This window comes from Marmota marmota, unplaced genomic scaffold (assembly GCF_001458135.2).
Source record: "Marmota marmota marmota unplaced genomic scaffold, marMar, whole genome shotgun sequence".
Lineage (NCBI taxonomy): Eukaryota > Metazoa > Chordata > Mammalia > Rodentia > Sciuridae > Marmota > Marmota marmota.
This window is the reverse complement of record NW_026000168.1, coordinates 13,505,038-13,519,416: the sequence shown is the minus strand read 5'-3', so window position 1 is coordinate 13,519,416 and position 14,379 is coordinate 13,505,038. Positions and strand designations below refer to the sequence as shown.

General features: G+C 46.1%; 1 protein-coding gene across 1 annotated transcript; it reads right to left on the bottom strand.

Moving 5' to 3' along the window:
* Nucleotides 1–715: 715 nt before the first annotated feature.
* Nucleotides 716–14,054, bottom strand: Cav3 (caveolin 3). The gene is made up of 2 exons (XM_015495123.2): nt 13,745–14,054; nt 716–1,463 (listed from the first exon to the last, which is right to left on the bottom strand). The coding sequence occupies exons 1-2, from the start codon at nt 13,856–13,858 to the stop codon at nt 1,122–1,124; spliced, it is 456 nt and encodes a 151-aa protein (XP_015350609.1). The 5' UTR covers nt 13,859–14,054; the 3' UTR covers nt 716–1,121.
* Nucleotides 14,055–14,379: the final 325 nt, after the last annotated feature.

The window sequence follows — 14,379 nt, the reverse complement described above, 5'->3', positions numbered from 1 at the left end:
TCAATGTCTACTGAAAGTCTCCAAGAGAAATATATGGCATTTCTAAACAAATTTGGCTACAGAAACTAACCTCCCTAAACTTTGTAATTTTAATTTTTACTTTTTTTTTTGAGGACTAATTTCTGGACAGCATGCTTGGGAAAAGCAGTCCTAAGAATGGTAAGATTGCCCTGTGTGTGTGTGTGTGTGTGTGTGTGTGTGTGTGTGTGTGTTTGTTGTTGTCATTAGGAGGGTGGAGAGAGGTGGGCATGTCAATTCTGTTGCTTTTATCCCCATGATGAGTCCACACAGACACACATGGGATTTCACATCTCTTAGGGATGAAGAAGTGCACATACCAAGTGGGAAGGCCAGATATGCCAGGGCTTAGTCTCTGGTGAGCCAAAGACTCAGCAGTTCAGAAAGATTTGAGGCTGAGCCCTGCCCTGAGGTATATCTGTCCTAAAGTATATCCATCCTGCCAGCTCATGGACCATTTTCCTCTATTGGTATCATTATCTGATTCAGGGACAATTGAAGTCATTTGTAAGTAATCTCCCAATGAACATGGCAGAACAGTTATCCAGTAAGCAAGTAGAATCCCAAGAAAAACTACTTGATTCTGGTCCCACCAACTTTCCACACTTCTGCTTCTCAGGGAATGAAATGTACTTCCAGGACTGGTCAGGACACATACCAACCTTATGGACACAAACAAAGCACAGCATTCCCTCAGTGCAGCTGAAACCCTTTATTGGAGCCACCCTCCCCACACCGACAGTCACTGGTCTCTTTCTCGGATGTGGACAGGTTGACCCTGAGTGGGAACTGATTCTGGTTTACGCTGTTACAGTACAAGTGAATGCAAAGACTTGCAGTAGCTGCCTCTTAGAAAACCATCTTCCCCCAGCCCCAATCATGGGGGCATCTTGGCAGGGTTGGGGCAGAGTGAAGAGCCACAGTGTTTTTGTAGCTGGGCTCTTTTCTTTCTGGCTTCCCTATACTGTGTGCTCCCATCTTGGGGGGGAATTGAGCAGTCCCTAAAGAAAAAGAGCTCTCCAGCACCTCCCATGGAGCAGCACCTGGGGAGCCAGCCTGATCTGACTCTCCCTGCCCCACCAGCCCTGTTGCCCCATTTGGCTTTAGATTTCCTTCCGCAGCACCACCTTGATGTTGCTGCAGATCTGACCCAGGGCAGCGAAGACTGGGTTGCAGAAGGTACGAATACAGAGAGAGTAGATGTGGCTGATGCACTGGATCTCAATCAGGTAGCTCTTAATGCATGGCACCACCGCCCAGATGTGGCAGAAGGAGATGCAGGCGAACAGGAAGCCCCAGAGCAGGGCCAGTGGGACGCCGAGCAGCGTGGACAGCAGGCGGTAACACCAGTACTTAGAGACAGTGAAGGTGGTGTAGCTCACCTTCCACACGCCATCGAAGCTGTAGGTGCCCACGGGTTCTGCAATCACATCTTCAAAATCCACCTGCAGGGACGGGATGGGAGATCCTCAATGCATTGCATCCACCCACTTCTCAAGCTTTCATGAGTGTGGCTCAGAATCCCTTGGGTGGGCTCGTTAAACCCCATCCTCAGAAGATTCTGACTGCAGGTCTGGCTGGGCCCAAGGCTCTGCACTTCTAACAAATTTTCCTGATATCAGTGCTGCTAGTCCCCATCTGTGCTGGAGTCACCCCCTGCTGCAATAGTGAGGTACAATGAAGAGCTTGTCTAACCTCCTCATTTTATGGATAGATAAGCAGGCCCTGGAAAGTCCAGTGACTTGCTCAAAGCCAACAGTAAGTTTGAGGCAGTGCTAGAGCCATGAGTCCTGCTATAGTTTGGGTCTGGACTGTCCCCAAAGGCCCATGTATTAAAGGTTTAGTCCCCAGAATGATGCTGCTGGGAGGTGTTGGAACCTTTAAGAGGTGGAGCCTAGTAACAGGTCTTTAGGTCATTGGGGGTGTGCCCTTGAATGGGACTGTGAGACCCTGGCCCTGCCTTCTCTCTTTTTACTCATGGCCCTGAGGTGAGCACTTCTGCTCCACTCCTGTCATGATGTGCTGCCTTGTAACAGCACCAAAAATAATGGGGCCAATCAAGCATGAACTGGAATCTCCAAAACTGTGAGCCAAAGTAAATCTTCTTTCTTTATAAATTGATTTTCTCAGGTGTTTGTTACAGGGAGAGAAAGCTCACTATGAAGCTCCCAAATTCTATTATTTTAAGATCCTAAGGGAGTTGAACAATCATATTCATCTTGCAAGGATGTGCTGAGCACCTGTAGATAGAATGGTGAACAAGCACAGGTTCCTACCCTCATGGGGCTTATAGTAGGCAGTTATAAGTGCCAGGCTAAGGGGAGAATAGGGGAAATGTACCCCCAAGCAGGGCATTTAACTCAGAGCAGGGGTTAAAGAAAATTCATAGAGGAAGAGACATCTAGCTGAAGCTGATATCTGAAGATGATCAGGTAGAGAGGGAGTTATGCCCTGGAAAATAGTATTTGTGTCTGAAGGAGAAGAAACTGCTAGGAGCTATTGGGATAGAGAGTGTGGGCTCTCAGGAGATGCAGGTACTTCTGGAAGGACAAGTGCACGACCAGAAAGGAGATTGGAGAGTGAAGCTGGGCTCTCTCAGTTCTGTGGCCCTTTGAGGGCTTTAGTCTGGGGTGGCTTGGTAGGATCTGGGTTTCAACAGCTCATTCTGGCTGCTGCTGTTGCGGCAATTGGTAAGGCTGGGAGTGAGGATGGTGCAGGGCCAATTAGGACATGGTGGTCCCTGGTGTAAGGTAGTGGTAGTGAGTTAGAGAAAGGTGCATAGGTTCAGAAAGGAGCTACTCTGACCTGTGGCAAAGTGAGGTCCATTTCTGGAGCAAGCTTCACTGGCTATAAAGGTGTCTGAAACTGAGTGTGGCTAACCTTGCCTGAAGAGCCTTGTGGAGGAGGCTGAATTCATTTTCCTTGTCCTAGCTTTGCAGTTACTATAGGCCTTCCTCCCTGTTCCCCAGGAATGTGGGGACTTACTTCAGTTCATACAACCCATGGAGGAGGTGACTGAGGCCTCATGTGGGAAATAAAAAAAAAATCAATGGATATAAAAGAAAGGTAACTTTCAGCCAAGCCATTTACCTAACCTTTATGGGGTTCCTCCTGTGCATTAAACATCATCCTAGCTGCTCACTCTTAGGTGATGTTGTTTAGCATCACTACATCCTCTCTGCCTTCTCTGTAAAGTAGAGGTAACGACCCACATTTCAGTGTATTCTCCAGGATGGAAGGATGGAAGACTGTTAAATTCATGAGACGATTGAAAAGCACTGAATGTACACTAGGGCTTGATGACGGGTGGACCCAGTGGTATGACCAGGACATCTTACCACCTGGAAGGCTGAAGAGCTGTTTGCTGTTGTGAGAAAATATAGAAATGCCCGTTATATCATTTGGATCTTAAGTGTCCCCCAAAGACCCTCATGTTGAAGGCTTGGTCTCCAGGTTGGCACTCCTGAGAGGTGGCAGAAACTTCAGGAGGTGGGGCCCAGTGGGAGGAAGTTAGGTCATTGGGTGGGGGTACCCTTGAAAGGGATATTGGAATACCAGCCCCTCCTTTTCCTCTGTCTCTTTGCTTCCATGAGGTGAACAGGCCTCCTTGGTGATGTGCTCTTGCCATGATGTACTGTGTTACCATAGGCCCAAAGCGATAGGCCAAGAGGCTGTGGACTGAAACCATGAGTCAAAACGAACCTTTCCTCCATTTAAGTTGATTATTTTAGGTATTTGTCACAGTGACAAAAAGCTGACTAATGCAGTCTTAGACCTGTCTGAGATATTTCCTGTCTAATAAAAGTGGGTTAAATAAAATCACAGACTAATTAGACTAATGGGAGAGGCCTACGTGGGCAGCTGAGACCAGAGATCTGATTTCAGTCTTCCAGGGCTTTCCTTTCCCACTGTGGCTGTGGGGAGATGATTCCTTCCCCAATGGGCAGTTATTATTACAATTACTTTTCATTATAAAATACAGAGCCATATCACAGAAAATGAAGAGAATAGAAAAAAAATGAACAACGAAAAAATCGTCTCTGATTTGTATCTGTCTAATACTAAAAGTATTGCTTTGGTGCATTTCTTTTTAGAATACTGCTTTTTGGGAAAGGGAGTGCATAGAACCATGATGCTCAAGGAATCTTGGATCCCTTTTTCTCATATGGCTTTCAGTTCTGAGCTCTTGCACCAGATCTCAGATCCATGGACCCTCCTATATATCCTGGATGGGGACAGCTTAGGATGAGGTCCTACTCAGGGTAGTAGATTAATGGGCAGCAAAGTTTGCATGGTGAGATTCTAGGCTGCAGGATGAAGAGTCAGCAGGGCCACAGGATTCCCTCCCTGTATAATCTTAGCCCCTGGTTGTTTTGATGGATATGGCTTAACCTCTTAGATGACCCTATGGATGGGAGAAGAGAAGAATATGGGCCTAAACTTCTTAGAAGTATGTAACTTCTTCCTAGAGGACTTCCAGGTTGTGGTGGATGGATGAAAACCTGGGAAAACCGTGGGTCTTGGAGCAGAGATGGAAAAGACATATGCTAGATATTTGGATAAGACGGCCCAAGTTGGTTGGGAACATCTCATGGCTTTGGAGACTGGATGGAAAGAGATGGCATCACTTTTTATCTATTTTGCAGGGCTGGGGATAGCACCTGGGGCCTTGTACATATGAGGGAAGTGCTTTATCACTGAGTGATAACCCCAGTGCAGGGCTGGAATCTTCTACATCTGGTTTATATGGGACAAAAATCTAGACTTGCTATTTCTTGAGGGAGTTTTTAAACTGGAGAAGGTGGGGAGAGTACCCCGGGAGTCCCTTCCAAACTTGACTGGGCATATAATCTGCCTGCTTATGTATGGGTCTGTTAAGTCAAATGCCCAGGGCTTGGATCCTGCCAGCTGAGAAGCTCTGATCTCAGCAACCTGCCCTACCCCCATATTGGCCGATGCCTGTCTTGTGCCTGATACCTTTTGGACTGGCTTCTAGAGATGCTGTGTGGCCTCAGAAACCTTCCAGCAGAGATAGGCATTCGGATAGAGCCTTGCATCTCTGCCTCATCCCATCAGTTACTGCTCCTTCCTGTCTTCCTCTGCTCAGTACCTGGTGGCCTGTCCAGTCTTCTAGTGAGTGTCCTTAGAACAGAACCTCCCTATTCACAGATTACCCAGACCTGCCTCTTTGACTTCAGGTGGGCAGTCAGGCCCAGAAGGGGGGCCTGTCCAGCATCACAGGGCCAGATTGAATTTAGACATCCTGACTCTAATCCACTATCTCAGCTAAGGTCAACCCCAAAGTAGATTCTGTCTGTGCTGTGCTTATCAGGGAGGGTGACTGTACCCTCTGAAGTTTGGCCTGGGCAGGCAGACAGACTGGATTTGACCTTGAGCAAGTCATTGAGCTTTTCTATGCCTTGTTTTCCCAGCTTTGTCTTACAGTAGTTGTCAGAGGATTAAATAAATTAAGGCAAGAATTTAATTAAATAAATTAAGGCAAATACTCAAAACACTGGCACAGAATACCTGATTAGGAACTGCTAGCTGTCATTATAGTTTGAATCTTAAATGTCCCCAAAGGCCCATGTATTAAAGGCATAGTCTCCAGGGTGGTGCTATTTTGAGGTAGTGGAGCTTTTAAGAGGTGTGACCTTGTAGGGGGTCTTTAGGTCATTGGGGATATGTCCTTGAAAAGATTAATGGAGCCCTTCCCCTTTCTCTGTCTCTCCTGTACTCCTCTGCCATGAAGTAAATGGCTCGCTCATAGTGCACTTCCCCTATGACTTACTACCTTGTCATAAATCCCTTGGCCCAAAGCAGTAGGGCCAACCAATCATGAACTGGAACCTGCATAACTGTGAGCCACAGTGAGCCTTTGCTCTTCGTAAGTTGGTTGTTTCAGGTATTTATTCTAGTAACAGAAAGCTGATGAATACAACTGTTGTTGGAGATCATCTTAGAGTGCTTTCCTCAATAGGAAGCTGGACTACAAAGGTGGGTTTGCATCCAGAGCAGATGCTGACCAGATGAGTGACTTTGAAGGGTCACTTAATTTCTTCGAGCTTCATCTCCTCATCTATAAAATGGAGCTGCCATTTTTTTCTTATTGTGAAGAATAGAGATAATTTTTCTTTCATCTATTCATCCATTCATCTATACTCTACCATCTATTCATCTATTCATTCATCTATTACTTATCTTTTCATCTAACCATCTATCCACCTTTTCATGTGTCCATCTATCAGCCTACCCATCTTCCTCCATCCATCCATACTTCTACCTACCCATTCACTTATCCATTTATCCACTTGCCCATCAGTCTTTCTTTCCTCTTAACCAACCAACCATCCATCCATCCATCCATCCACCCATGTATTCAAACAAATATTTATGGAGTATCCACTTTGTTTCCTCATACCACCTCTTGGGCAGTGCTTAGCATAATATATGGCATATGATAAGTACACACTGATGGTAATTATTTGTTCAAATCCTCTGGAGTTTCTATGAAAATATATCTCAACAATTCTGTTGACATCCCAGATCACAAATGACTATTCTTCAGCAGCCTACCAAGTCATAAATGTTTATGTGTGGGCTCACTCTGAAATGGTAAGATGGATGGAATCCTCCTTGCACTCATTTTCTGTTTGTAGTCATAATTCCACTCTCAAGGACCTCTCTGTTGTGTCTTTTGATTGTCATCTCTTTGCAGAAGACAGTGGTGCTGACATTTGACTTATTTCTAGGGATTGCCTTTGAGTGCTATGCACGAGATAACAGCCCTGTTTTCTGTGAATCAGAAAGTATGCTATTAGAGGGCTGTGCTTTGCTGAGAGCAGGTCACTGTTCCCCTAACTCAGATTTGAGCACTGAAAGAACTTTGCCACAATGTGCTAGTTTGGGGAGACAGATGATTTTAAGACTCTGCTCAAGCAGCTCTAGGCAGTGATGCCAGCGTATCAGGAGCACACAGTGACTTTGTTTCTTAATTCCTTTCAGGAGGTGGAGAGGATTTTGCTTGGAGGGTGGGAAATGGGGGACTCAATTCACTGGCTGAGCTTTGGGGCTATTTGTCCTGCTGGAGAGAGGGTGAAGAGTAAAAGGGGGAGACCAATGGTTGCTCATTCAGTTGGTGTCCCTTTCTCTGGCATATTTATTTTTTGGAACAGCAAGAAAGCTAGTTGATTAATAGGAATGAGCCCGCAAGGCCCCCACAGACTTTGAGAGGGTGGGGGAATACAGGCCGTGGAGTTGCCTAGAATTCCAGGGAGGCCAGCAGTCACTCCTGTCAAAAATACCTCCCCAGAGTCCTGCATGACTCAGGCCTTGGGCATCCAGGGCCCTGGACTGTTCAGATAAAATATCTCAAAATGGAGGTAAATAGCTCTATGGTTCCATTCTCTACTGACCACTGAGTAATTGTGTGATTTGGGGCATGGTGCTTTCCCTCTCTGGTCCTTAGGGTATTTTTTTCTCCCTTTGTTTTTGGTTTTATTTGTTTGTTTAACTTTACACAGAGAGGACTGAGACAAGATCCGCAGTGGATAGGACTAGCTCTGGAACCAGAAGAATCAAGCAAGTTGGTCTAATTTTCTGGATTCCATTTTTCTTACTTGCTATTGCAACTTAAAGGAAGTTAGTGTCTCCTCCATCCTACCCCAGCAAGGTCAGTAGAAATTGAAAAAAAGCACTTAGAAATATTCAAAAAAATTTGATACAGTAATTTTATGTCTGTTAAGTCCAATAATAAGAAAGAATTGGAGCTTGTATTTGTATGCCTATTTTTCATTTCATTTCCTGAGTAATTAATTTTTATGGCATTTTACAAAAGTATTGTTGTACAACAGATCAGAACAGTCATAATAAAAGCAGCCCTTTACCCAGGTATTTGAGAAGCACTGGCTGATAAAATTAGAAGCTAAACTGAGGTAATAGCTGCAAAACAGCTTCAAAATGGTAAAGCTTTGCTACTTTTGTTAGATATCATAATAATGGAATTCTGTACAATCTGGGGTGACCATAGGGACACCCACAATGCATTTGACCCTCATAGATGTCAGTTCTGGCCATGTATCTGTTATTTCATATAAGGGCCAAGCAGAGTGATGCCCAAATCAGTCTGACAACAAAGAATGGGCCCGAGTCTCCTTTGCTGTGACCTAGCCCAGGATCACCACAGGATTCAGGACCTCCAGGAGGATGAGACACAGAACACAGCATAGGAGGTAACCAGGCATCATCTGGAGCTTGTGATAAAGAGCATCCTAGTGGGGTACTAGGAGCACCTGGGTTGGAGCATAAAGGGACTGGGGTTCATGGGTTCACGTAAAGGAGATGCAAGAAGAGAGAAAGGAACCTGCCAGAAGGACCTCATCAGTATCCCAGGGAGGCCTGGTACTTGTCTTCCTTCTGGGCTCTTCCCTTTCTCTCTCCTGCCCTCTCAGCCTGTGCCTTTGGTGAAAGCTGAAATAGGGGACAAATGAAAGGCCCTGGATGAGTTCTAGGCTGTGTGTACCATTTAGTGTGTGACTAGCTAGTCTCCAGAGATGACCCCTGATGAGTCATGCCTCTCAGTGGTTATGCCCGTGGGTACTCTCATCTCATCTTGCGTCTACACTTGTTGTGTGATTGCCTGTAACCACCAGAATGTGGCAGAAGGAATGCTGTGCCAGTTCCAGAACTAAGCTTTCAGAAGGCCTGGCAGCTTCTGCTTTTGGGTGCCCATAGCCACCATGTTTTATACCCTGCTGTTAGAGACTGGTGGTGTTAGAAGTCAACTGTTGAACTCTGCTGTAGAAGCCCACTGCCATTCCCTCCTCTAGAGACTGATGGAGAGGCCATATGCAGGGAGAGATTCCAAACTACCACAAAGAGACGCTCAACCATTCCAGCATCCTGACTGATCCCACCTTAGAGCTCTGTTTGACAATGCCCTGGAATATGAGTGAACCATCTTGGAGCTCCCAGGTGATTTTAGCCTCAGTATTATCTGACTGAAGCTGCATGAGAGGGCCCCTCTAATCCAGCAGAACCACCTAGCTGAGCCCTGTCAACCTGCAGAATTGTGAGTGACCGTAAAATAGTTGGGGTGATTTTTCACACAGTAATTGAAAACCAATTCAGTGTGTCTTTAGGTAAAAGAGATGATATCTCTGGACTCCAAAACTGTCTTCTATAGGCTGAGGTGGATGTATTTGCTGACACTTGAACATAAAAATGCAAAACATTTACCAGCTCTGCTGAATAAGAACTTCTAGTGATGGGGTTGAGGGATCTGTGTCCTCCCTAAGAAAGTGGGCCACATTTTGAAAATTGTAGACCAGTTGACTCTCAGGAATCCCCCTAACGCTAAGTCAGAAAATCTCGGTGTTAGTTCAACATAGCTCTTCTTAAAGGTCATTGACAGAGGACAAGACATCCCAGAAGAAAGGAACTGCCAATCTAGCCTCGATCTGCCCTTCCTGCTTTCTACCCCAAGAAATTCCCTTTTGGATGCTCTGTCCTATTTTCATTCAGCATTTTGTTATTCTGCAGTCAGACTAGTAAAGAAATTTAATCTGTTGTGCTATAACTCTTGACTATCTAATGAGGCCTGGCTTCCTGCTGGGACTCATTAATAATGTCTGCCATGCACAGAAGGAGGAGGAATGGTAATACCTGACCCTCACTTCACCAACTCTGCACCGTACATTCTTCCCAATGTTGTGAAAAATCCTCCACACCTTTGCTCATTCTCTTTGCTATTCTTGAAAGCCTGTCCCCCTTCCCACATTTTCTATTTTTCTCATTTAAAAAAAAATGTACCTTGCATACTATATCCCCATGAGGCTGGCTGCCCATTTTACTATATGTAAGTAATCTGTAATCTGTTCCTCTCCTAACTCCCCCCACCCTTCATCTGGCATTAACTTATAGCGTTTAGCACCTTCCCCTGTATAGTCTCATTTTTCTAGTCATTGCTTCCTTATTGGATTGAATTCTTTTCAAGGGGAGGTATTAAGTTTAGTTCCTCCTTTGAGTGGCAAGTGTCCTGGATCCACCCAAACTGGGAGCAGGAGTGTGCAGAACTGGGGAAGGTGCTAAATGCTGATGCTTCCTCTGGCTGTGTCTTAGTTTGAGCCGATAGGCAGAAGGGTGTTGTTTGAAGAGGGAAGGTGTTATGATTGATTGTGATTAGATATGGGGTAGGAACTAGTATCATGGGAAAGGCTGGGATCAGGCCTGTCTCCTGTCCTTTCTGAGGGGTTGCCTTGGAGCACCTGGGGAAAGAGGAGTGGAATCTGGAAGCTGCAGGCGTTGCATGGCACTTAGGGGGCACGCCTGGCTTCTTTAGGGTCCCGGTGCTAAAATGTGAGTTAGGGAGAGGGGGGGAGGCTGTGGAGCTAGCAGTGAGCCCTCTCAGAAATAACTCAGGAGGGTTAGGATGGGGTGGGGTCTTAAAGCATGCATTTATGTCCCCTAGAGCCTACATGGGGCTTGCACACAACTCACAGCATCTGCTCTGAGATAGCACAGTGCTTAACATGTAGCAGGCACTCAGTAATGAAGCAAGGAGTTGATGTTGGCAATAATGGTGGGTGGGAAAGGGAATGGGGGTAGGCTCTCCCCACTTCCTCAGCACTAGCCTCACATGACCTTCAGCTCTGTCCTGGGCCCCGCCCCAAGGCTTGGAGATCACAGTATAATTCTGCTGGGTGTTCAGGGCTCTCTGGTACTCATTTTCCAGTCTGGATTCCAGGGTATCACCAAAAGGGAGTATTTCTCCTCTGTAGTGGTTCAAATCCATGAACACAGTGGGTCTATCCTCCGGCTTTTCCTCCAGCAGCTGGTGGTGGAGGGGACAACATGTTCCTCTTCTCCGCCCACTCCCTCACTGTGTCTGTCTTTTCCCATGAGAGGACAGGCACCCAGGCAGTCAGGAGGTCACTCTGTTCAGACAGGCTGCTCTGCACCCCTCCTAGCCACAGGCTCCTCTCTCCTTTCTTCCTTTATCTTTCTTCTTTAACAGACCATAACATAAACCTGAAGTCTCCTTGAACCTATCTGTGTATTTATCTGACTCTATTTTATGATTATTTTTTCTGTATTTTTTAACGTTTGATTTCTTCCTCATTAAAAACAAGAGAATGTCAGATAGCTTTAGAAACCAGAGAATGTTCAAATAATACCAAACAACAATCTCCTCTCAACATAATTATTTGCAGGGCCTTTTGTTTAGCCTTTGAGAACTGTTTTTCTGGGGCGTGGGGCTATTAGAAGAGGACACCTCATAGCTCCAGAGAGGCGGCATCCCCACTTCTCCCTTTGGATCACAATCTGGGCCCAGGTTCATGCTCAGCTCAGTAGGACCCAGAAGCCCCTTCTACACTTGTGACTCATTATGTTGTCCCTCAGAAACCACGTTCTCCTGTGGAATCCTTGTCTCCATTTCCCTGTGACCCATGGCTGGTTCCCTTGCCCTCAGGACCTGCAAGTACCTTGAGGCCCTATTCAGCTCACATTTGTCCCTCCCTTGCTGTGTGCTGGGGACTGTTATAAACTTCCAAACCCCTTGTCTCTTTTAACCCACATGTGATATTTCTATAGTACTTTCACCTGGGGGAGGTAAATGATATGATCACCATTTAACAGAGGGAAACAAAGGCTCAGAACACCAAGGTGACATATCTATTGTTGTTTTAGATAAAAGATTTGAACTCAGGTCTATTAAAGTTAAGTCTTAAACTATTCCTGCTAGACCACATTGCATAAACCACAACTAACAATATTTTACACTTCTATAGTGCTTTATAGTTAGAGAAATTTGCTTCCTCCTTTTCCCCAATGTGGCTTTTCACATTCTTGTGAGGTCATGGAAGAGTGCCCCAAGTGAAGGGGGGACACCAAAGAGGGAGCATCTGATTGCTTGGAGGAGTAGGGGGAGGATTCCTGAAGGAAATGACATTTGAGTTGGACTTTGAAGACTGAGCCCGGCCTTCACCACTCAGAGGAGAGCAAGTGGGCCCTTCTGCCCAGGTCAAAAGGGTGTGTTCTGGTGGGTGGACTGGCAGCTGGAAGCCAAAGAAACAGGTTGGGGCCAGATTGTGTTGGGTTTGGAAAGCCACTTGGAGAGATTAGAGCCTGATCCAATGAGGGAGGTGCCCCAGTAAAGGATGACAGCCCAGGGCTGTGCCTTACAACCAGCTCTTAGCCAAACGGTAGAATCCAGTAGCCCCAGCTTTAGGCACTTATGTTGGGCTAGAATTCTAAATTCTTTAGTTTTAATTGGTATGTGGGCCTCCATTCCATTATGAGAACAATTTTAAGAATGTTTGGAACAATTTGGGCATGTGAATCAATTTTCAATTGCAAGTCTTTGAACTCCAAATACAGAATATCTATTTCTGATTAAAATTTAGTGTCCGCTTTGAGATGTCATCAACAAGATACACACTGGATTTAGAATGTGAAGAAATACCATACAAAATAGTTCCTTAATAATTGTTTTAGGTCAACTATATGTTGAAATGATACTATTTTGGACAGATAGGGTTACATTAAAAAAAAATATCGTTCAAATTAGTTTTACCTGTTTGGCTTTTCTTCTGTAAATGTGTCTGCCAGAAAATTAAAAATTCCAGGGCAGGTGGGGATATGGGAAATCCCCGTACCTTTCATTCAATTTTTCTGTCAACTTATGACTACTCTAAAAAAGAATCTAACTTTATAAAACAAGATGTGTAAAATAAATCATTGTGTGATCATCATGTAAAAAATTTAGCACACACAATTATATGCAGTGTATAATATTTGATAATAATAAATGATCATGTTACAGTTTATGTAAAAGAAGTCCATAGGGCCATTGTATCATGGGTTACATTACATCTCTACTTTGGTGGGACAGTGCTAGTCTGAGATCCTAATGTATTCAGTAGGCCCAGAGAGAGCCCAGCCATCTTCCCCTGTAATAGCCCCTCCAGCGACTCCAATGTTGGTGACTGGGGATCCTGCTCTGAGGAACTATCTTTTAAAAAGTTCCCTTTGGTTTTCAGGTGGAGGCTGGGTTAAGGTCATGGGCTTAGAGGCAGCCAGGCTGCTCCTGTCACCTGGTGAGGAAGGAGGCCCGACTTCAGGCTGCAGTGACAGGGGACACTTCCTGAAAGCTGGACAACTCTCAGCATTCCTTTTCAGGGACCCAGGCACCCTCTGAGAGGCCTCTGTCCTGCTGTGCTCCCTAAATGTGAGGTGAGGTGAGAGCTGGGGTGATAGCTGAGCATGGCTAGTAGGCCATGAGGGACAGACCCTGGGCAGGGCTCTAGGGGAGTGAGTGTCACTTCGAGGGGCTGCCAGCCCTGTTGGAAGCTCTTCCTGGAGATTAACCCAGAGCCCACTGTGAAGACCGCAGAAATGCCTTCTGGCATGGAAAAGAGCCCAACTTGGCCACCTATTCCTATTGCTCCCGGGACAAGGGCCAGGAGTGAATGGCGAGAGTCTCGGAGTAGTAAGGAGGTATTTTCTTTGTGATCTGCCAGTGGTGGCCTGATATGCTACTAATGATATGTGGCTAATTTTTTGTGATGGTTTATACTAAAGGTTCATTGGGGGGGCTTAACAAGTCTGTTTTTGTTTGTTTGTTTGGGGGGAGATGTAGAGAAGATAGGGTAACAAAAGAGTCTTTGGGAGAAGATGGCGGTGCCTGTGGCAGAGACCCTCCCTGCCATCCCAGGGCCCAGCCTACCTTGACTATGTCCTCATTAATGTTTTTGGGGTCTCGGTTCACAAGGTCGATCTCCTTGCAGTGGATGTCCTTGATAATCTGGGCTTCGAGGTCCGTGTGCTCTTCGGTCATCATGGTGAAGCTGGGGGACCCTCGGGAGGAGATCGGAGCCGTGTGGCTGGTGGCGTTGAGAGCACTTGGAGCAGAGAGACCAGTTCAGGGTCCCCAGGGCCTGTGCCCCTGCTGGCTAAATAGGCCCCACCCAGCATGCCGGCTGACAGCTGTCCCACATAACTTCAGCCTGCCTCTCGGTAAAGCCTCCCGTGGCAGGCCTCCAAGCTAAAATTAAGACTGGAGCTCTTCTGGAAAAGAGAGCGCTTCTTAAAGGGGGCTGCCCCTGGGCCCTGGGCCTTATGCGAGGGAGCCAATGGCCTGGCATTCCCTGCCAGCTGCCAGAGCTGGCATTCTCTGAGCTGGGGTGGGCTTAGCTCTCGCAGGAGCTCCTGGAATTTGCTACTGCCATCAGCACTTGGGCTCCCCTGGAAAACAGTTTCCCAGGAAGGGAGGTGGGCTTGGTCCCAGCTCTGCCTCTTGCCTGCTATGTGACCTTGGACATGCTTCACCTCTCGGGCAACCATATTCCCACCTGTAAAATG